Source organism: Gouania willdenowi, chromosome 14, assembly GCF_900634775.1.
Source record: "Gouania willdenowi chromosome 14, fGouWil2.1, whole genome shotgun sequence".
In the NCBI taxonomy this organism is placed as follows: Eukaryota; Metazoa; Chordata; class Actinopteri; order Blenniiformes; family Gobiesocidae; genus Gouania; species Gouania willdenowi.
Window position 1 is genome coordinate 1,224,614 of NC_041057.1, and position 23,374 is coordinate 1,247,987.

The 23,374-nt window shown below is 35.1% G+C and overlaps 2 protein-coding genes and 1 long non-coding RNA gene across 7 annotated transcripts; 1 reads left to right on the forward strand and 2 right to left on the reverse strand.

Annotated features, from left to right (window-relative positions):
- Nucleotides 1-535: 535 nt before the first annotated feature.
- Nucleotides 536-17,823, forward strand: LOC114475959 (uncharacterized). 3 transcript variants are annotated; one of them, XR_003675519.1, is made up of 6 exons: nt 536-685; nt 2,686-2,789; nt 3,772-3,893; nt 13,268-13,371; nt 14,349-14,470; nt 16,937-17,823. It is a non-coding gene; the product is annotated as an uncharacterized LOC114475959 (long non-coding RNA). The 3 variants fall into 3 exon arrangements; XR_003675518.1 differs by lacking the exon at nt 16,937-17,823 and adding an exon at nt 14,550-16,899; XR_003675520.1 differs by lacking the exons at nt 13,268-13,371; nt 14,349-14,470; nt 16,937-17,823 and adding an exon at nt 3,973-5,390.
- Nucleotides 4,407-9,515, reverse strand: LOC114475957 (serine/threonine-protein kinase pim-1-like). Of its 3 annotated transcripts, none has more exons than XM_028467182.1 (9): nt 9,395-9,515; nt 8,059-8,315; nt 7,623-7,971; nt 6,895-6,989; nt 6,765-6,815; nt 6,460-6,684; nt 5,726-5,903; nt 5,446-5,616; nt 4,407-4,742 (listed from the first exon to the last, which is right to left on the reverse strand). In XM_028467182.1, exons 1-9 carry the CDS (start codon nt 9,456-9,458, stop codon nt 4,636-4,638), a joined length of 1,497 nt encoding a protein of 498 aa, XP_028322983.1. In that variant the 5' UTR covers nt 9,459-9,515; the 3' UTR covers nt 4,407-4,635. The 3 variants fall into 3 exon arrangements, with proteins under 3 accessions (XP_028322983.1, XP_028322984.1, XP_028322982.1); XM_028467183.1 differs by having other exon boundaries at nt 7,623-7,964; nt 8,052-8,315; XM_028467181.1 differs by having other exon boundaries at nt 4,409-4,742; nt 7,623-8,315.
- On the reverse strand, nt 14,984-20,126 carry LOC114475958 (serine/threonine-protein kinase pim-1-like). Its single transcript, XM_028467184.1, has 9 exons — nt 20,006-20,126; nt 18,663-18,964; nt 18,188-18,491; nt 17,462-17,556; nt 17,332-17,382; nt 17,027-17,251; nt 16,293-16,470; nt 16,013-16,183; nt 14,984-15,319 (listed from the first exon to the last, which is right to left on the reverse strand). Exons 1-9 carry the CDS (start codon nt 20,067-20,069, stop codon nt 15,213-15,215), a joined length of 1,497 nt encoding a protein of 498 aa, XP_028322985.1. The 5' UTR covers nt 20,070-20,126; the 3' UTR covers nt 14,984-15,212.
- Between the last annotated feature and the right edge of the window lie 3,248 nt (nt 20,127-23,374).

Consider the following 23,374-nt stretch of genomic DNA (forward strand, 5'->3'; position numbering starts at 1 on the left):
TGATCAACACTAAACAGTCATAGAGAGTCAGACCTGTTTCTGTTACTGTGAAATAACCTGGAACTAAACATAACAACCCTGGATCAACCTGTCACTGTGAATGTTCATGTACATAATATTTTCATTTAAATGTTCACTGCACTACTTATCAATGCACTACTGCACTATTATCTTATTATTATTATTGTATTTTTATTTTATTTCATTATTATTGTTATTATTATTATTATTATTATTATTATTATCTTGTTATTTTATTTAGTTTGCACATATTAGTCTAACTACTCTTATATTTATGTTTATACTCATTTTTTTAATTTATTTTTCTTTATTCTAGTTGATTGTTATTATTTAATGTTACACTATCTGAGAGAGCACAGGTCACCAAGACAAATTCCTCGTGTGTATTCATACACTCTTGGTCAATAAAGTTGATTCTGATTCTGATTCTGATATCTGTGGTTTAAATATAAAGTTTTTAAGTAAACGTCACGTGTTCATGTTTCTCTGTGGGTTGTTGCCGCCATCTAGCAGCAGGAAAGTGTAACTGCACTGTATCAGAAAGGCCTCAGATAACCCGGAAGTAATGTACTTCCTTTTTTCACCTCTCAACACGCAACGGAAGATCTGTGTCCGTCCAGTACAGAAAAATCTTGCATCTAAGTTCACATAAACGGCTTCATCCGTAAGTTTTGCATTATATATCATTGTGTTGACATGTTTGATTAATATATAGGTACTTTGCATACTCTTTGGAGTTGTGTTTTGGAAGATGGTTACTAGCTAACTATTAGCATCAGATACATGTGCCAGTCCTATTGTTAATAACTTGAATGTTATGCAGACTTATTTACATATGTACATTTCTTTGCATGTATATATGGTCATTTAGACATTTGGGGTGTGTTATGTTAATTATCTCATCTTTTGTTGGAGTACAAAAAAGAACATTTATATTTGTCTTGTTTGTGTTCTTTTTTCAGTTTTACAAATTGAATGTATGAATATTCCCATTCATTAAATCCTGCCACTACATCACCAGTCTGATCCTTGGAGGATGCAACATTGGAGAATAAGAATACTATGTTTAGCTAGCTGAATCTATGCTATAATTCAAGGGAGGTGTGTGCGTGTGTGTGGAGCAAATATCTCCCCGACGCGATGCCAGTTCGACCTGAAACTCGGTCGACGGGTTCCAAATACCCCGAGTGTGTGTATCTGTTATTTTGGAGTATTTTGGTAATTTCCAAATGTTTATTTTAATTTTATTTCACTTCTGGACGGCCCCAAAATGAAACCTATTCAACTTTTGACCTCAGGGTGTGAGGGGGCGCTAGAGCACCATCTGTTGAGAGACGACTTCCGGCATCCATTTTGAAGGCGAAACAGATGAACTGTGAATCAACTGCTATTCATCCATGTTCCAAATACCCCGAGTGTGTGCTTCTGTTATCTTGGAGTAATTTGGTGACGCAAAACGGTCAAAACATTAATTTTATAATTATGGCTCCCTCGGTAAGAGCGCGTCACTTCCGGTTCCGGGATCATGATGTCACCGTGTCACCAGGTTAAAAAAAAAAGGTCGATATTAAAAACGTTTTTGTAACGCTAAAAGTCATTTAAGTTAATATTTCATGGTTATTTAATATTATTCCCGTGATTCCAAACTTACTTTAAATCTCGGGTCACAGACGTCACTTCCTCCTCCATGAGTGTGGGCGGTGCCTGTGCTGATGGTCATTACCTTATCACAAACAATCTGCTTCTTCAGACAGAGGAATGTAGCGTTTTTGTGAGCGGATGGGTCCACTATGATTATTGTTTGTTCTGCGCAACGGTGAGTGTTTCTTCTTAAGTTATTATATGTGCTAAAAAAGATGCTAGCAGCTGCAATGTAAACAAACACACACAGGGCTGATGCGTGTGCGTGCACTACATCGGGATGTACATGGTGAACTCACACAGAGCCGTTGAGAGAGATTTGCGACTTTGGTGTTGCAAAACGTTTATTTTTTGTGGTACTTTTGGGTCTCTCTTTTTTACACACACACCGATCAGGTGCGCTTCACTATCGATCACCGTCTACGTGTGTACGTGTGTGTAACGGACCACCATACTTAAAGCAACAAAAAATAATTATACAAAAAAAAAAAACTAAACAATATTTATACAGGAAGTACACAAAACGACAACAGAAATGCAGAAAAATATACAAAAAGGCTCCAAAAACACACAAAATGACTCCAAAAAACATATATTACAGGAAAATACACCAAACGACAACAAAAACATGAAAATGACTCAAAATACACTAAACTAAATACTTTTAATCCCACATGAATGCATACTTACGACGGGCACTGTACATTACAGAAAAATACACCAAACAAAAAAAATATAAAAATGACTTAAAACAAAAAACAACACATCTATCATGCGCATGTCTCATAGAGTTAAACCAGGAAAATTGCACCCGCAAATATACCCCTTATGCTCCCACATGAATACATACTTCCGACGTGCACTGTACTAGTAGCTAAAAAACACGTTGCTTGCAACAACTTTTAGTGAAGACAGCATATTCTGCGTGTGTCCGACAATGGGTGCAGGGTTGAACAGGTTTTCTGTGGTTCTTCTATCATCATCATCATGTTTTAATGTAAAGTGTGTTTTTATTTTAATCAGGGAGAAGGAAACCAAAGCGGACATTATCCATGTACATCTTTACAAAGGATGGAAACACAGAGAACTGCAGAGTTTATCCGACAAGCTGAAAACAACAGGAGAATGTGAGTGAAACTAGTTTATTATATACATTATAATCTGACTGTGGAGAAAACACAGTGAGATGATTGAACACATGACTGAGCTACTGGATAATTACTAATCAAACACAAACTGTTCATGTGTGAGTTTTATGGATGTCACAATTATCTATTTTCACCATTAATTATGGTATAAAACGGGTATGATTAGTTTTTTTGTTTTTATTCCAAATGGGATTATTAACATTTTTTCTTGTACTGTTTGGTTGTGTTATATTGTTGATATATTATTTTGTAATGAGAGCATCCAAGGAAGGAAATTAATTAAAATCATGTAAATGTTTTGCCATATTTTAACTTATTTTCATCACTTTTTCTTGCCATATTTTTTCCACTTTCCAGACATGTTCAGCACTTATAAACCCTTTCTACCACTTTTACACCTAATGTCACATATGTTGACCCATTATTGTCACTTTTAATCTCTTTTCACCATATTTCATGATTATGTTTGCCAATTTAACCACATTCATGATTTTTAATGCCCATATTTTGCCAGTTTAAACTCATGTTTCCAACAATTTTAATTTCCATTACCCACAGTTTGCAAATTTTAACCAATTTCTATGGTTTTTAAAATCCCATTTCACCACTTTTTCCACCATTTTTGGTCACTTTAATTTGATAAGTGATTAAAACCAGGATTTCCATCTTTAAGATGACTATAATAATAATAATAATAAACGTTCCTGGATAACAGTGGATATTATTCAGATGAATAAATAAATGTGGTTATCACAGATTCATAGAACAATGGACCATCATTTTAATGACTTTATGGATGGGGCACGACCCCCCAAAAAAGCTGTTATTTTGAGGTTGGAGTCTGAAATAGTTGAGAACCACTGCTTTAGACACTTTAAAAAAGATGACACAGATAAAACAGGGACTGTTTGAGCTGTTTACATCAATAATGTAAAATAACAAACTGTTTAACGTTTCACAGGATTGAAAAGTTGGAGAAAGAAATAACTGTGTGTGTTCAGTGGAGGAAGAACATCTGGACTGAAGTGTGGGAAGAACCGGACGCGTACGAGAGAGCGTTGGAGGAAGAAAGAAACGCTGAGAGTGGGTTTATCTTTGCTACAGTAGATTTATTACAGTGAGATTTTACTCTAATTACACTTTTTCTACATCTTTTCCACAGAGATGAACCTTCAATAAACTGAATATTCATCATATTCAGTTTATTGTCTATTATAAATAGGAACACTTTATAGTTTTAGAGCCTGTGTTCCTCCATCTTGAAATCATGTGATTGATGATGTCACACGGCCCCACTTCCTGTAAACATCTCATTGTTTTCTATTGGAGTGAAACATTCAGCCTGATTTATAGATCATTTAGTAGATTTTAGATCATTTAGTAGATTTTAGATCATTTAGTAGATTTTAGATCATTTAGGAGATTTTAGATCATTTAGAAGTCTCATCACAAAATTTTAATTTGTATGCGTACACTGAAGCCCAAATTCTATCCTTTGTTCTTCTTGTTCTGAGGAGGAAATCCTACTTCCCTTTCCAGAAAAATGAGGAAAGTTTAGCACAAAGGTCCAGTCCAATGTTAGATTACCTGATGATGATTATTCACTGTTTATCTTGTTAATAATTGAGACTAAATCAGTTTAATCTATGGTGTAGGCCTCATCTATTGGAAAGTTTTGAAAGTGATTTCTTGTGTTTCTTCACCAGACACAGAGAACAGTGATTTGGTTAATACCAGTCATTTATTGACATTTTTGCTGTTTAAATTTAGGGATGCACCGAAATGAAAATAAGTGTTTCGGCTGAAACCAGAAATGCATTTTTCCTCATGGAGGTGTTAAATCATTGAACCATGGGTGGAGCTGCAGGTCCTTTAAGCTTGGCCGAAGTTTGGGCGACACCTTCATGCACCGACTCATAAAGTCATTTCCTTCTGCAGAGAACCATAAGAGGAGGACTTTAGAACAGTGAAGAACAATGATTGTCAAACATTCAAACATGCAGCCATTGGAATGAACTCATTATTCAATTAAAGGAGCTGTTATTTATCATGTGACCACAGGGGTCGCACTAGTATAATAACACTTATTTATTTTCCTTTCATATGTCACAGGTTTAATAATATCAGAATGTATTTTCATTTATTGGCACAACAACGAAGGTAAAACATGTTTAATGGTCATTATTTAGTGCTTATTAGACCATTATTAGACTGGTTAGAACTAGGGCTGGTGAAATGGACCAAAACTCATGTATCTGTATATTTTCTCTAAATGATGATATACGATATAATTATTGATATTTTAACTCAACCAAATCTGATCAGAAAGAAAATTCTGGATGAAATGTTCTGATGCTAAATGTCACACAGACACATTTATTAACAACCAGCTGATCAATATGTTCTACTGTAGTCTGTTTCTCCTCTAAGGGACAGCACGTGTGAGTGAGTTCTGTAGATGAAGGTCTGGGTTAGAACACACTCAGTGATCATCTAACTGAGCTTTACTTGTTCTGAGAAGTAGAGAAAGAAACCACTCCTAAAACCAGGATTTAATACGAAATAAAATGTAAAATACAATATATTGTGTGTGTGTGTGTGTGTGTGTGTGCACGCATGTGTGTGTGTTACTTACGATGTGAAAGGTTGTTTAGTGTAAATGTTGAATTAATGACGTGGTCATATGTTTGATAGAAGTGAGCCCTGAATAGATTAGACAGAAGGAGTCCGATCTGCCACACCGTGGTTGGTTCTGCCTCATAGACACGATGAAACCAAACCTCTGGTGGAGCAAATACTTCTGTTCCTGTAATCATAAAAAATAGGAAATAAAAAGTGGTCAGAATTATTATTATTATTAGAGGAAATTAGTGAATTTAAAGATGTGTAAACTAAGAAAAGAATTGAAGATGAACCAGAGAAGGACTCATAGGGCCTGGCGAAGATAAAATTAGCACAGCCAAAGTCGATGATCTTCACAGATGGTCTTTCATCTTTGAATGAAACCAGGATGTTGTCACGTTTTATATCGCTGTGGAACACGTTGTTGTGCTGCATGATGACGGCTGCATCGAGGACTTGTTTAATGATGCTCTGGAACAGAAAGAGACACAAGGGTTAGGGCAGGGTGGAAAACTCACTTTAGTTCTGGGGACAAATCTGGACCAGTTTGACCTTCAGTGGGCCACAGATTACAGGTTGGAAAATATGCAATTTACACATTAGTTTGCACTTACATATAAATGATATGTAAAGTATGTGAAGCACCGACAATATCCTTAATAAACCTCAAATTCTCTCTAAATGTCCTCCATTTTTTTAACCATTTTTTATTTAATTTGTAGATTTTTTGCAGCAATTTGGAGAGAAAAACATTGGAGTTTTTTCAAAAATTTGACATTAAAAATGCCTTCATGTGATATAAACTAAGCCCTGATAACATTGTATAAGTAGCTTAAATGTATGTGTTTGAAGAGGCAGAGATATCTACAACAGCATTAGTTTTTAGTCATTTACACAATAATTCATGTTTTCTATGTCATTCTTATTTTTCCTGCAGGCCAAATTGGATGCTTTAAAGGGCCAGATTTGGCCCCCAGGCCTTGAGTTGGACACGTGTGTTAGGGGCAGTGAGGGGAGTGGTTCTTACCTTGGCGTCATGTTCCAGCATTGGTTCGGTTGATGACGTGACAAAGTCCTGGAGATCCACGGCATCCTCAACATGTTCCATGACGATCAACAACTCATCGTCAAGTTCAATGAGCTCCTCAAAGCCAATGATGGCGGGGTTCAGCAGGCTGTTTTGGCAATTCCCACTAGCCGCTCTCTTCATCATCACCACCTCAGAAACCTCCAACGTACGTTGATTGTGGCGCTAAAGAAAACAAAGAGTTTCTACAAACAGCCCCAAACCTGGAAATGTGAATGTCTGCTAACATTGATGAGAATACTTACATTCATCAACACATATGTCACCATGTCCCGTGGAATGTGCTTTATCGCTACCTGCAAGACATAAAAACCAGCATGTAATGACAGCGTTGATGCTTTTTAAAGCCTGGAGTCACTGTGTGTCTAAACTTACAGGTTTGGAGTCAGACAGACGAACAGCTTTGAGAACACGCCCAAAACCACCATGACCTAGTACCTTCAGCTCCTTATAAGTGGCTTCAAAGTACTCTGAAAACACACACACACACACACACACACACATTGGTTAGAAAATGAAACAATTCACACGTTCAGACAAAAACACACACACACTCTCTCCAGGTCCGGGGGCCAAATGTGGCCTTTTAGATCATCTGATGTGGCCCAAAGGAGAAATGAATAATCACAGAAAACATGAATCGATGTGAAGATTATTATTATTGTTTCTAAATGTCATCATTAGTAGATCTATGTCTAACAAAACACATTATTATGAACCATTTTAGTTTAAAATCCAACACCACTTTACACTTTTAGAGCCTGTGTTCCTCCATCTTGAAATCATGTGATTGATGATGTCACACGGCCCCACTGCCTGTAAACATTCTATTGGAGTGAAACATTCAGCCTGATTTTTTGATCATTTAGCAGCTTTTTAGATGATTTAAAATCTTGTTCAGACACATTAACAACTTGTGCTGCTTTTAGTTGATCTAAGTCTAAATAATCAAAGCTGGTTCGTGCATTGGGTCAAATTAAACAACTGGAACTTTTAGTATTTCTCAGATTGTGTCGATAACTTGATAAACCATCAAAGATAATCCTTTATCTGAAGTCCTGATTTGTGATGTATATTAACAGAGAAAATACACAATAGTTTACCTTTGTTTCTGATAAAAGTTTCTCTCGTCTGAAGCCCCTCCTCAACCTTCACTTTCTTTCTCTTTGGCTTTCCAACGTTGTGATCTCCAGCCTTCCCTTTGCAGCACCGTCTTGTCTGAAGCCCCTCCTCAACCTTCACTTTCTTTCTCTTTGGCTTTCCAACGTTGTGATCTCCAGCCTTCCCTTTGCAGCACCGTCTTGTCTGAAGCCCCTCCTCAACCTTCACTTTCTTTTTATTTGGCTTTCCGGCGTGATCTCCAGCCTTCCTTTTGCAGCACCGTCTTGTCTGAAGCCCCTCCTCAACCTTCACTTTCTTTTTATTTGGCGTTTGGACGTTGTGATCTCCAGCCTTCCTTTTGCAGCCCCTTCTTGTCTGAAGCCCCTCCTCAACCTTCACTTTCTTTTTATTTGGCGTTTGGACGTTGTGATCTCCAGCCTTCCTTTTGCAGCCCCTCCTTGTCTGGAGCCCCTCCTCATTCTCTGTCTCCACCTCAACCATCTTTGGGGCTCCACTGTCTGGAACCTTGACTATAAAGTAATGAGAGTGGTTCTGTTGGAGATGCAGATGCTCCAAAGGTTGGTCCTCAGAGCACTCCTGGTTCATCAGAGAACCTCCACTAGTCCAGGCTTCTCTGAGGACCACTTCCACCACCACTGCTGTGTAGCACGATGAGGGCTGTATGATTGGTGCATCTGAAAAGAACAAGACCAACATGTTAGCGCACATGTCAAACTCAAGGCTCAGGGGCCAAATCTGGCCCTTCAGAGCATCTGATTTGGCCCTCAGGAGAAAGTGAGAATGACAGAGACAACATGAATCTTTGTGTAAATGAGTGGTTCTCAATCTTTTTTGTCAGATCATGTGGACCCTCTTCCTATCATTAGTACCCTCTCCATAATTTCATGTACTTTTGATGACAGTTGTCTGTGAAAGACATTTTGTTTGTTAATTAATGCAATAAAGTATAAAATAAATATTTACATTTAACCACTCAATGGCGACCGTGGCTCAGGTGTAAATCTACTTAGCCTAGGGGCCCAATTGCAGGCTCTAAGGGGCCGGACTTGGCCCTCGGGCCTTGAATTTGACAAAGGTGACAGAGATGATTATATATGGCATTTAAACTTCTTTAAAACTAATTTTGCTGTTATTTTTATTATGTCACTGAAAACCAAAGCAGTTGCCATGGAGACAGTCAATGCTTGACATCTTTACAGCAAAGAAATACACATTTAATCACTAATTTAAAGCTAAATAGTTATAAATACACATTTAATCACTAATTTAAAGCTAAATAGTTATAAATACACATTTAATCACTAATTTAAAGCTAAATAGTTATAAATACACATTTAATCACTAATTTAAAGCTAAATAGTTATAAATACACATTTAATCACTAATTTAAAGCTAAATAGTTATAAATACACATTTAATCACTAAAGCTAAATAGTTATAAATACACATTTAATCACTAATTTAAAGCTAAATAGTTATAAATACACATTTAATCACTAAAGCTAAATAGTTATAAATACACATTTAATCACTAATTTAAAGCTAAATAGTTATAAATACACATTTAATCACTAATTTAAAGCTAAATAGTTATAAACTCCTCTCTGACAGAAATATTTCTGGAAACGGTAAAAAATAATCCATCTAATCACTCTTTTTCAAACCATGAAAAAATGTAAATTAAACAGAGAAAGTGATTATTTTAGTGTTTAAGCCTAATTTAATTTGTATATAAAGTGATGTAAACATTTACCTTTGTATTTCTCAGAGATTAAGGCCTGTACGCTCTTTATAATCTGTTCTTGGTCAAACTTCATGTTTCCTGTGTGGCTTCAGTGATTCTACAGATAAACTGATAAACTGAAAGATTTGGAGTTCGACAATATCAAAGCGTTATGTTCGATAAGCAGCAGCCAATCAGATGAAAGGATAGTTCTGTTGATGTAACTGGTCTTCTGATTGGATGATGGGTTTTTTGACGTGTGTGTGACATCATCAGCGGGGGGTGGAGCAGAGAGTCCACAGCCATGGGGAACTTTAACGCTGTGTTTGGTTCTAACACGGCTTTGTTCTGAAAACCAGCTGTGAGAACCACCCAAGGGGAAAAACACAGGAAGTTTCCCGTTGAAGGAGGAAGGTTTTCCGTTTTTTCATTTTGGTTTTGGAAACAAATATCAAATAATGAGTGTTTTTTTTTTTTTTTCTTCCGTTTTTCACGATTTTGTTACATAATGATAAACGAATGATACACAGATTTCACAGGCCTAGTGAATGGAATCACGCTAATAACAAATGAACAACTCATTAAATGATATCTATTTTATTTAATGGGATCAGTGTGTTGAGTGGTAGTGGGTCCTGATCAGATATTGATATTGTGGTGATCACTTAGGGACTGTTCTCTCACCCATGGGGTTGATGGGTAGGAGGTGTGCTTTTACGCCATATATAATGTTTGGCGCGCTTTGTATGTTTATCCGTGTGATGCTGCTGAAAGGATCAAAGCTGTACTAACCTCCACCTCAGTCGTTCCTTCATCCTGCCACAATATCAGATATTGGTCCATTATCAGCCAGAAAATGAGTCTGATTTTATTGGACTAAATCTAAAATCTCCCATATAATTAAATATAATTAACAAAAAAGTTAACTTGAATTGTTTACGCTTTAAATGTATAATTTGTTTTTATTGGATTTATTTAGGTTATTTTTCAGGGTCTTATCATTTATTTTGATTTATTTTATTCAATTGTAGAATTCTGTAGATATTATGTTGAAGGTTAAATGTATGTAACCAATTGGTTAATAATAAATGGGTGAATTAGCGGTGATAATCTGTGAAGACCTCAGTGAACCTGGGCCAGATGTTGTGCAGGGAGTTTACAGATGTAGTACATTGTGGTCTCTGCTGTACAGACAGACATGAAGCATACAGACATTAACAGTTTACAGAGGGAAATGTTTTACAGTCACAGTGTCTGCAACAATCCACAGAAACAGGGCAGTTTTTCTCCAGCTTCACCTGAAATGACATAATAAAAATAACAAGTGTCACTGTTGTTACAAATGTAAATAATCATGGTATGAACATCATTTTATTTAAGTCATCAATCAGAAGTAGAATCACCAAACTCACGACTAAATCTGTACCAGAGCTTAAAGAATATTTGTATGAAAAATAGATCTGCACACTTGGATCAATGCAAGTAAAACAATTTAATTTCCCAAGCTTTTGGTCAAAGGACCTTCATCAGGGTAACAACATGGCTACAATTATAAACATGAATCAAAAATCAATTTGTTTTTTTTTAAAAAAAACAACCTTTTTTTAATTTACTTTTTATTCAAAGGTCAGAGGGAGATAAACATCAACAAGCTCTATCAGTCTGTTGATGTTTCCAACCTAACAGTGTTTGTAATTTTAATCCAGAGATCTTTAGTGTTTTAATAGTGTTTATATTATTCTTATTACACATATTCAGATGATATTACTACCTTGAACACGGATTATCCGAATAATCCCCTGCCTTTTCCGTATGATTTCACATAACACAATTACATGTATATGTGTTTTAACACTAGTTTAACACCAGTTTAAAACTAATTTAACACTAGTTTAACATCATACCTCAGTGAGATACAAGGATGGATATTTCATAAAATGTTCCTCATCAGACAAGTTTGCATGAATATTATGATGTAAATAAAAATAGAAATACTCGTAAATCTTATACAGGACTATAAATATGGCAGAAAAAAATGAGAATTGTTTTAGAGTAATTGTAATTGTAGAGTAATTTTTTTTCTAAACATCAGTCATGGTCAGACAGTCACATGATACTGTATTTGAACACATAATAAATTACACAAGTCAATTTATAAGTGACATTTTGAAATATATATATGAAAGTGGGTGCATATATACTACTTACTACATATTTGGAATATTTTTATGCATTTAAACCTTAAATTAAATAAGAGCAGTTGGACAAAATATTTAGGTGTCACGTGACCCAAATACAAAACTGACAAATAATTAACAGAGATAAAGATGAACTGTTTATCTGCTCATCCTAAAAATGTAAATAAGTTAAAATGTAAAAGATGAGCAACATATTTTAATGTAAAACGGGTCAATTCTGAAGTGTTTTCACAGCTGAGTTTATATGAATAAATCAACACAAATAAAAGCTTTTTTTTTAACCAACATTATGTCATGTTGTAATAAATTAAAATGATTTTTATTAAAAGGTAAATTTATGACTAAAAAACCTCGTAGCTGTAGAAATCGGTCAAATATAACCTGAGGTTTGTGCGCCACCTGCTGGGCTAAATAACACAGAGTTTTTCTTTTTTTTTTTAATAAAGTTTTTTTTGTTGTTGTTCAAAGATGGCCGCCCTAGCAACCGCAAAGGAGAACTGAAAGGTAAAGTTTATCGCGTTTAAAACTCATATTTCACTGCTTACAGTGCAACAAGTGTTTTAATATTATCAGACCTGTTTCTGTTACTGTGAAATAACCTGGAACTAAACATAACTCTGGATCAACCTGTCACTGTGAATGTTCATGAACATAATATTTTCATTTAAATGTTCACTGCACTACTCATCAATGCAGTACTGCACTATTATCTTATTATTATTATTGTATTTTTGTTTTATTTCGTTATTATTATTATTATTATTATTATTATTATTATTATTATTATTATTATTATTATTATTATTATTATTATTATCTTGTTATTTTATTTAGTTTGCACATATTAGTCTAACTACTCTTATATTTATGTTTATACTTCTAGTTGATTGTTATTATTTAATGTTACACTATCTGAGAGAGCACAGGTCACCAAGACAAATTCCTCGTGTGTATTCATAGACTCTTGGTCAATAAAGTTGATTCTGATTCTGATTCTGATTCTGATTCTTATTCTGATATTGATATAATAAATTACATAAATGTCATTAAGAAATCCAAAAATAAAAAGGCTCAGAAAACCATTTACATCTGTACAGTTTCTAAAATGTTTGTTTGTATGTGAACCCCCTGGCATTATTTTCTTGTATTTTGTGTGTCCTTATATTCTGTTTGTTTGTAAAATAAAGATAAAAAATAAAAAGAATGCCAACCGCCATAACAAATCCACGAAGAAGAAGAAGACTTCCGGAATGCGTCACTCTGTACTTCCGGGTCACCGTAGTTTTCCGTCAGTCTGCTCAAATCGTTGCGTTGCTACAAAACATTCCACTTTAGACCCACTACGGCTGTCCTAATATTTGCATTAAAGACTTTTTGTGTTGATATTAAACAGAAAAATACACCAAACAAAAAAAATATAAAAATGACTTAAAACAAAAAACAACACATCTATCATGCGCATGTCTCATAGAGTTAAACCAGGAAAATTGCACCCGCAAATATACCCCTTATGCTCCCACATGAATACATACTTCCGACGTGCACTGTACTAGTAGCTAAAAAACACGTTGCTTGCAACAACTTTTAGTGAAGACAGCATATTCTGCGTGTGTCCGACAATGGGTGCAGGGTTGAACAGGTTTTCTGTGGTTCTTCTATCATCATCATCATGTTTTAATGTAAAGTGTGTTTTTATTTTAATCAGGGAGAAGGAAACCAAAGCGGACATTATCCATGTACATCTTTACAAAGGATGGAAACACAGAGAACTGCAGAGTTTATCCGACAAGCTGAAAACAACAGGAGAATGTGAGTGAAACTAGTTTATTATATACATTATAATCTAACTGTGGAGAAAACACAGTGAGATGATTGAACACATGACTGAGCTACTGGATAATTACTAATCAAACACAAACTGTTCATGTGTGAGTTTTATGGATGTCACAATTATCTATTTTCACCATTAATTATGGTATAAAACGGGTATGATTAGTTTTTTGTTTTTATTCCAAATGGGATTATTAACATTTTTTCTTGTACTGTTTGGTTGTGTTATATTGTTGATATATTATTTTGTAATGAGAGCATCCAAGGAAGGAAATTAATTAAAATCATGTAAATGTTTTGCCATATTTTAACTTATTTTCATCACTTTTTCTTGCCATATTTTTTCCACTTTCCAGACATGTTCAGCACTTATAAACCCTTTCTACCACTTTTACACCTAATGTCACATATGTTGACCCATTATTGTCACTTTTAATCTCTTTTCACCATATTTCATGATTATGTTTGCCAATTTAACCACATTCATGATTTTTAATGCCCATATTTTGCCAGTTTAAACTCATGTTTCCAACAATTTTAATTTCCATTACCCACAGTTTGCAACTTTTAACCAATTTCTATGGTTTTTAAAATCCCATTTCACCACTTTTTCCACCATTTTTGGTCACTTTAATTTGATAAGTGATTAAAACCAGGATTTCCATCTTTATGATGACTATAATAATAATAAAAAACGTTCCTGGATAACAGTGGATATTATTCAGATGAATAAATAAATGTGGTTATCACAGATTCATAGAACAATGGACCATCATTTTAATGACTTTATGGATGGGGCACGACTCCCAAAAAAGCTGTTATTTTGAGGTTGCAGTCTGAAATAGTCGAGAACCACTGCTTTAGACACTTTAAAAAAGATGACACAGATAAAACAGGGACTGTTTGAGCTGTTTACATCAATAATGTAAAATAACAAACTGTTTAACGTTTCACAGGATTGAAAAGTTGGAGAAAGAAATAACTGTGTGTGTTCAGTGGAGGAAGAACATCTGGACTGAAGTGTGGGAAGAACTGGACGCGTACGAGAGAGCGTTGGAGGAAGAAAGAAACGCTGAGAGTGGGTTTATCTTTGCTACAGTAGATTTATTACAGTGAGATTTTACTCTAATTACACTTTTTCTACATCTTTTCCACAGAGATGAACCTTCAATAAACTGAATATTCATCATATTCAGTTTATTGTCTATTATAAATAGGAACACTTTATAGTTTTAGAGCCTGTGTTCCTCCATCTTGAAATCATGTGATTGATGATGTCACACGGCCCCACTTCCTGTAAACATCTCATTGTTTTCTATTGGAGTGAAACATTCAGCCTGATTTATAGATCATTTAGTAGATTTTAGATCATTTAGTAGATTTTAGATCATTTAGTAGATTTTAGATCATTTAGGAGATTTTAGATCATTTAGAAGTCTCATCACAAAATTTTAATTTGTATGCGTACACTGAAGCCCAAATTCTATCCTTTGTTCTTCTTGTTCTGAGGAGGAAATCCTACTTCCCTTTCCAGAAAAATGAGGAAAGTTTAGGACAAAGGTCCAGTCCAATGTTAGATTACCTGATGATGATTATTCACTGTTTATCTTGTTAATAATTGAGACTAAATCAGTTTAATCTATGGTGTAGGCCTCATCTATTGGAAAGTTTTGAAAGTGATTTCTTGTGTTTCTTCACCAGACACAGAGAACAGTGATTTGGTTAATACCAGTCATTTATTGACATTTTTGCTGTTTAAATTTAGGGATGCACCGAAATGAAAATAAGTGTTTCGGCTGAAACCAGAAATGCATTTTTCCTCATGGAGGTGTTAAATCATTGAACCATGGGTGGAGCTGCAGGTCCTTTAAGCTTGGCCGAAGTTTGGGCGACACCTTCATGCACCGACTCATAAAGTCATTTCCTTCTGCAGAGAACCATAAGAGGAGGACTTTAGAACAGTGAAGAACAATGATTGTCAAACATTCAAACATGCAGCCATTGGAATGAACTCATTATTCAATTAAAGGAGCTGTTATTTATCATGTGACCACAGGGGTCGCACTAGTATAATAACACTTATTTATTTTCCTTTCATATGTCACAGGTTTAATAATATCAGAATGTATTTTCATTTATTGGCACAACAACGAAGGTAAAACATGTTTAATGGTCATTATTTAGTGCTTATTAGACCATTATTAGACTGGTTAGAACTAGGGCTGGTGAAATGGACCAAAACTCATGTATCTGTATATTTTCTCTAAATGATGATATACGATATAATTATTGATATTTTAACTCAACCAAATCTGATCAGAAAGAAAATTCTGGATGAAATGTTCTGATGCTAAATGTCACACAGACACATTTATTAACAACCAGCTGATCAATATGTTCTACTGTAGTCTGTTTCTCCTCTAAGGGACAGCACGTGTGAGTGAGTTCTGTAGATAAAGGTCTGGGTTAGAACACACTCAGTGATCATCTAACTGAGCTTTACTTGTTCTGAGAAGTAGAGAAAGACACCACTCCTAAAACCAGGATTTAATACGAAATAAAATGTAAAATACAATATATTGTGTGTGTGTGTGTGCACGCATGTGTGTGTGTTACTTACGATGTGAAAGGTTGTTTAGTGTAAATGTTGAATTAATGACGTGGTCATATGTTTGATAGAAGTGAGCCCTGAATAGATTAGACAGAAGGAGTCCGATCTGCCACACCGTGGTTGGTTCTGCCTCATAGACACGATGAAACCAAACCTCTGGTGGAGCAAATACTTCTGTTCCTGTAATCATAAAAAATAGGAAATAAAAAGTGGTCAGAATTATTATTATTATTAGAGGAAATTAGTGAATTTAAAGATGTGTAAACTAAGAAAAGAATTGAAGATGAACCAGAGAAGGACTCATAGGGCGTGGCGAAGATAAAATTAGCACAGCCAAAGTCGATGATCTTCACAGATGGTCTTTCATCTTTGAATGAAACCAGGATGTTGTCACGTTTTATATCGCTGTGGAACACGTTGTTGTGCTGCATGATGACGGCTGCATCGAGGACTTGTTTAATGATGCTCTGGAACAGAAAGAGACACAAGGGTTAGGGCAGGGTGGAAAACTCACTTTAGTTCTGGGGACAAATCTGGACCAGTTTGACCTTCAGTGGGCCACAGATTACAGGTTGGAAAATATGCAATTTACACATTAGTTTGCACTTACATATAAATGATATGTAAAGTATGTGAAGCACCGACAATATCCTTAATAAACCTCAAATTCTCTCTAAATGTCCTCCATTTTTTTAACCATTTTTTATTTAATTTGTAGATTTTTTGCAGCAATTTGGAGAGAAAAACATTGGAGTTTTTTCAAAAATTTGACATTAAAAATGCCTTCATGTGATATAAACTAAGCCCTGATAACATTGTATAAGTAGCTTAAATGTATGTGTTTGAAGAGGCAGAGATATCTACAACAGCATTAGTTTTTAGTCATTTACACAATAATTCATGTTTTCTATGTCATTCTTATTTTTCCTGCAGGCCAAATTGGATGCTTTAAAGGGCCAGATTTGGCCCCCAGGCCTTGAGTTGGACACGTGTGTTAGGGGCAGTGAGGGGAGTGGTTCTTACCTTGGCGTCATGTTCCAGCATTGGTTCGGTTGATGACGTGACAAAGTCCTGGAGATCCACGGCATCCTCAACATGTTCCATGACGATCAACAACTCATCGTCAAGTTCAATGAGCTCCTCAAAGCCAATGATGGCGGGGTTCAGCAGGCTGTTTTGGCAATTCCCACTAGCCGCTCTCTTCATCATCACCACCTCAGAAACCTCCAACGTACGTTGATTGTGGCGCTAAAGAAAACAAAGAGTTTCTACAAACAGCCCCAAACCTGGAAATGTGAATGTCTGCTAACATTGATGAGAATACTTACATTCATCAACACATATGTCACCATGTCCCGTGGAATGTGCTTTATCGCTACCTGCAAGACATAAAAACCAGCATGTAATGACAGCGTTGATGCTTTTTAAAGCCTGGAGTCACTGTGTGTCTAAACTTACAGGTTTGGAGTCAGACAGACGAACAGCTTTGAGAACACGCCCAAAACCACCATGACCTAGTACCTTCAGCTCCTTATAAGTGGCTTCAAAGTACTCTGAAAACACACACACACACACACACACACATTGGTTAGAAAATGAAACAATTCACACGTTCAGACAAAAACACACACACACTCTCTCCAGGTCCGGGGGCCAAATGTGGCCTTTTAGATCATCTGATGTGGCCCAAAGGAGAAATGAATAATCACAGAAAACATGAATCGATGTGAAGATTATTATTATTGTTTCTAAATGTCATCATTAGTAGATCTATGTCTAACAAAACACATTATTATGAACCATTTTAGTTTAAAATCCAACACCACTTTACACTTTTAGAGCCTGTGTTCCTCCATCTTGAAATCATGTGATTGATGATGTCACACGGCCCCACTGCCTGTAAACATTCTATTGGAGTGAAACATTCAGCCTGATTTTTTGATCATTTAGCAGCTTTTTAGATGATTTAAAATCTTGTTCAGACACATTAACAACTTGTGCTGCTTTTAGTTGATCTAAGTCTAAATAATCAAAGCTGGTTCGTGCATTGGGTCAAATTAAACAACTGGAACTTTTAGTATTTCTCAGATTGTGTCGATAACTTGATAAACCATCAAAGATAATCCTTTATCTGAAGTCCTGATTTGTGATGTATATTAACAGAGAAAATACACAATAGTTTACCTTTGTTTCTGATAAAAGTTTCTCTCGTCTGAAGCCCCTCCTCAACCTTCACTTTCTTTCTCTTTGGCTTTCCAACGTTGTGATCTCCAGCCTTCCCTTTGCAGCACCGTCTTGTCTGAAGCCCCTCCTCAACCTTCACTTTCTTTCTCTTTGGCTTTCCAACGTTGTGATCTCCAGCCTTCCCTTTGCAGCACCGTCTTGTCTGAAGCCCCTCCTCAACCTTCACTTTCTTTTTATTTGGCTTTCCGGCGTGATCTCCAGCCTTCCTTTTGCAGCACCGTCTTGTCTGAAGCCCCTCCTCAACCTTCACTTTCTTTTTATTTGGCTTTCCGGCGTGATCTCCAGCCTTCCTTTTGCAGCCCCTTCTTGTCTGAAGCCCCTCCTCAACCTTCACTTTCTTTTTATTTGGCGTTTGGACGTTGTGATCTCCAGCCTTCCTTTTGCAGCCCCTCCTTGTCTGAAGCCCCTCCTCAACCTTCACTTTCTTTTTATTTGGCGTTTGGACGTTGTGATCTCCAGCCTTCCTTTTGCAGCCCCTCCTTGTCTGGAGCCCCTCCTCATTCTCTGTCTCCACCTCAACCATCTTTGGGGCTCCACTGTCTGGAACCTTGACTATAAAGTAATGAGAGTGGTTCTGTTGGAGATGCAGATGCTCCAAAGGTTGGTCCTCAGAGCACTCCTGGTTCATCAGAGAACCTCCACTAGTCCAGGCTTCTCTGAGGACCACTTCCACCACCACTGCTGTGTAGCACGATGAGGGCTGTATGATTGGTGCATCTGAAAAGAACAAGACCAACATGTTAGCGCACATGTCAAACTCAAGGCTCAGGGGCCAAATCTGGCCCTTCAGAGCATCTGATTTGGCCCTCAGGAGAAAGTGAGAATGACAGAGACAACATGAATCTTTGTGTAAATGAGTGGTTCTCAATCTTTTTTGTCAGATCATGTGGACCCTCTTCCTATCATTAGTACCCTCTCCATAATTTCATGTACTTTTGATGACAGTTGTCTGTGAAAGACATTTTGTTTGTTAATTAATGCAATAAAGTATAAAATAAATATTTACATTTAACCACTCAATGGCGACCGTGGCTCAGGTGTAAATCTACTTAGCCTAGGGGCCCAATTGCAGGCTCTAAGGGGCCGGACTTGGCCCTCGGGCCTTGAATTTGACAAAGGTGACAGAGATGATTATATATGGCATTTAAACTTCTTTAAAACTAATTTTGCTGTTATTTTTATTATGTCACTGAAAACCAAAGCAGTTGCCATGGAGACAGTCAATGCTTGACATCTTTACAGCAAAGAAATACACATTTAATCACTAATTTAAAGCTAAATAGTTATAAATACACATTTAATCACTAATTTAAAGCTAAATAGTTATAAATACACATTTAATCACTAATTTAAAGCTAAATAGTTATAAATACACATTTAATCACTAAAGCTAAATAGTTATAAATACACATTTAATCACTAATTTAAAGCTAAATAGTTATAAATACACATTTAATCACTAATTTAAAGCTAAATAGTTATAAATACACATTTAATCACTAAAGCTAAATAGTTATAAATACACATTTAATCACTAATTTAAAGCTAAATAGTTATAAATACACATTTAATCACTAATTTAAAGCTAAATAGTTATAAACTCCTCTCTGACAGAAATATTTCTGGAAACGGTAAAAAATAATCCATCTAATCACTCTTTTTTTCAAACCATGAAAAAATGTAAATTAAACAGAGAAAGTGATTATTTTAGTGTTTAAGCCTAATTTAATTTGTATATAAAGTGATGTAAACATTTACCTTTGTATTTCTCAGAGATTAAGGCCTGTACGCTCTTTATAATCTGTTCTTGGTCAAACTTCATGTTTCCTGTGTGGCTTCAGTGATTCTACAGATAAACTGATAAACTGAAAGATTTGGAGTTCGACAATATCAAAGCGTTATGTTCGATAAGCAGCAGCCAATCAGATGAAAGGATAGTTCTGTTGATGTAACTGGTCTTCTGATTGGATGATGGGTTTTTTGACGTGTGTGTGACATCATCAGCGGGGGGTGGAGCAGAGAGTCCACAGCCATGGGGAACTTTAACGCTGTGTTTGGTTCTAACACGGCTTTGTTCATAAAACCAGCTGTGAGAACCACCCAAGGGGAAAAACACAGGAAGTTTCCCGTTGAAGGAGGAAGGTTTTCCGTTTTTTCATTTTGGTTTTGGAAACAAATATCAAATAATGAGTGTTTTTTTTTTTTTTTCTTCCGTTTTTCACGATTTTGTTACATAATGATAAACGAATGATACACAGATTTCACAGGCCTAGTGAATGGAATCACGCTAATAACAAATGAACAACTCATTAAATGATATCTATTTTATTTAATGGGATCAGTGTGTTGAGTGGTAGTGGGGTCCTGATCAGATATTGATATTGTGGTGATCACTTAGGGACTGTTCTCTCACCCATGGGGTTGATGGGTAGGAGGTGTGCTTTTACGCCATATATAATGTTTGGCGCGCTTTGTATGTTTATCCGTGTGATGCTGCTGAAAGGATCAAAGCTGTACTAACCTCCACCTCAGTCGTTCCTTCATCCTGCCACAATATCAGATATTGGTCCATTATCAGCCAGAAAATGAATGTCTGATTTTATTGGACTAAATCTAAAATCTCCCATATAATTAAATATAATTAACAAAAAAGTTAACTTGAATTGTTTACACTTTAAATGTATAATTTGTTTTCATTGGATTTATTTAGGTTATTTTTCAGGGTCTTATCATTTATTTTGATTTATTTTATTCAATTGTAGAATTCTGTAGATATTATGTTGAAGGTTAAATGTATGTAACCAATTGGTTAATAATAAATGGGTGAATTAGCGGTGATAATCTGTGAAGACCCCAGTGAACCTGGGCCAGATGTTGTGCAGGGAGTTTACAGATGTAGTACATTGTGGTCTCTGCTGTACAGACAGACATGAAGCATACAGACATTAACAGTTTACAGAGGGAAATGTTTTACAGTCACAGTGTCTGCAACAATCCACAGAAACAGGGCAGTTTTTCTCCAGCTTCACCTGAAATGACATAATAAAAATAACAAGTGTCACTGTTGTTACAAATGTAAATAATCATGGTATGAACATCATTTTATTTAAGTCATCAATCAGAAGTAGAATCACCAAACTCACGACTAAATCTGTACCAGAGCTTAAAGAATATTTGTATGAAAAATAGATCTGCACACTTGGATCAATGCAAGTAAAACAATTTAATTTCCCAAGCTTTTGGTCAAAGGACCTTCATCAGGGTAACAACATGGCTACAATTATAAACATGAATCAAAAATCAATTTGTTTTTTTTTAAAAAAAACAACCTTTTTTTAATTTACTTTTTATTCAAAGGTCAGAGGGAGATAAACATCAACAAGCTCTATCAGTCTGTTGATGTTTCCAACCTAACAGTGTTTGTAATTTTAATCCAGAGATCTTTAGTGTTTTAATAGTGTTTATATTATTCTTATTACACATATTCAGATGATATTACTACCTTGAACACGGATTATCCGAATAATCCCCTGCCTTTTCCGTATGATTTCACATAACACAATTACATGTATATGTGTTTTAACACTAGTTTAACACCAGTTTAAAACTAATTTAACACTAGTTTAACATCATACCTCAGTGAGATACAAGGATGGATATTTCATAAAATGTTCCTCATCAGACAAGTTTGCATGAATATTATGATGTAAATAAAAATAGAAATACTCGTAAATCTTATACAGGACTATAAATATGGCAGAAAAAAATGAGAATTGTTTTAGAGTAATTGTAATTGTAGAGTAATTTTTTTTCTAAACATCAGTCATGGTCAGACAGTCACATGATACTGTATTTGAACACATAATAAATTACACAAGTCAATTTATAAGTGACATTTTGAAATATATATATGAAAGTGGGTGCATATATACTACTTACTACATATTTGGAATATTTTTATGCATTAAACCTTAAATTAAATAAGAGCAGTTGGACAAAATATTTAGGTGTCACGTGACCCAAATACAAAACTGACAAATAATTAACAGAGATAAAGATGAACTGTTTATCTGCTCATCCTAAAAATGTAAATAAGTTAAAATGTAAAAGATGAGCAACATATTTTAATGTAAAACGGGTCAATTCTGAAGTGTTTTCACAGCTGAGTTTATATGAATAAATCAACACAAATAAAAGCTTTTTTTTAACCAACATTATGTCATGTTGTAATAAATTAAAATGATTTTTATTAAAAGGTAAATTTATGACTAAAAAACCTCGTAGCTGTAGAATCGGTCAAATATAACCTGAGGTTTGTGCGCCACCTGCTGGGCTAAATAACACAGAGTTTTTCTTTTTTTTTTTAATAAAGTTTTTTTTGTTGTTGTTCAAAGATGGCCGCCCTAGCAACCGCAAAGGAGAACTGAAAGGTAAAGTTTATCGCGTTTAAAACTCATATTTCACTGCTTACAGTGCAACAAGTGTTTTAATATTATCAGACCTGTTTCTGTTACTGTGAAATAACCTGGAACTAAACATAACTCTGGATCAACCTGTCACTGTGAATGTTCATGAACATAATATTTTCATTTAAATGTTCACTGCACTACTCATCAATGCAGTACTGCACTATTATCTTATTATTATTATTGTATTTTTGTTTTATTTCGTTATTATTATTATTATTATTATTATTATTATTATTATTATTATTATTATTATTATTATTATTATTATTATTATTATCTTGTTATTTTATTTAGTTTGCACATATTAGTCTAACTACTCTTATATTTATGTTTATACTTCTAGTTGATTGTTATTATTTAATGTTACACTATCTGAGAGAGCACAGGTCACCAAGACAAATTCCTCGTGTGTATTCATAGACTCTTGGTCAATAAAGTTGATTCTGATTCTGATTCTGATTCTGATTCTTATTCTGATATTGATATAATAAATTACATAAATGTCATTAAGAAATCCAAAAATAAAAAGGCTCAGAAAACCATTTACATCTGTACAGTTTCTAAAATGTTTGTTTGTATGTGAACCCCCTGGCATTATTTTCTTGTATTTTGTGTGTCCTTATATTCTGTTTGTTTGTAAAATAAAGATAAAAAATAA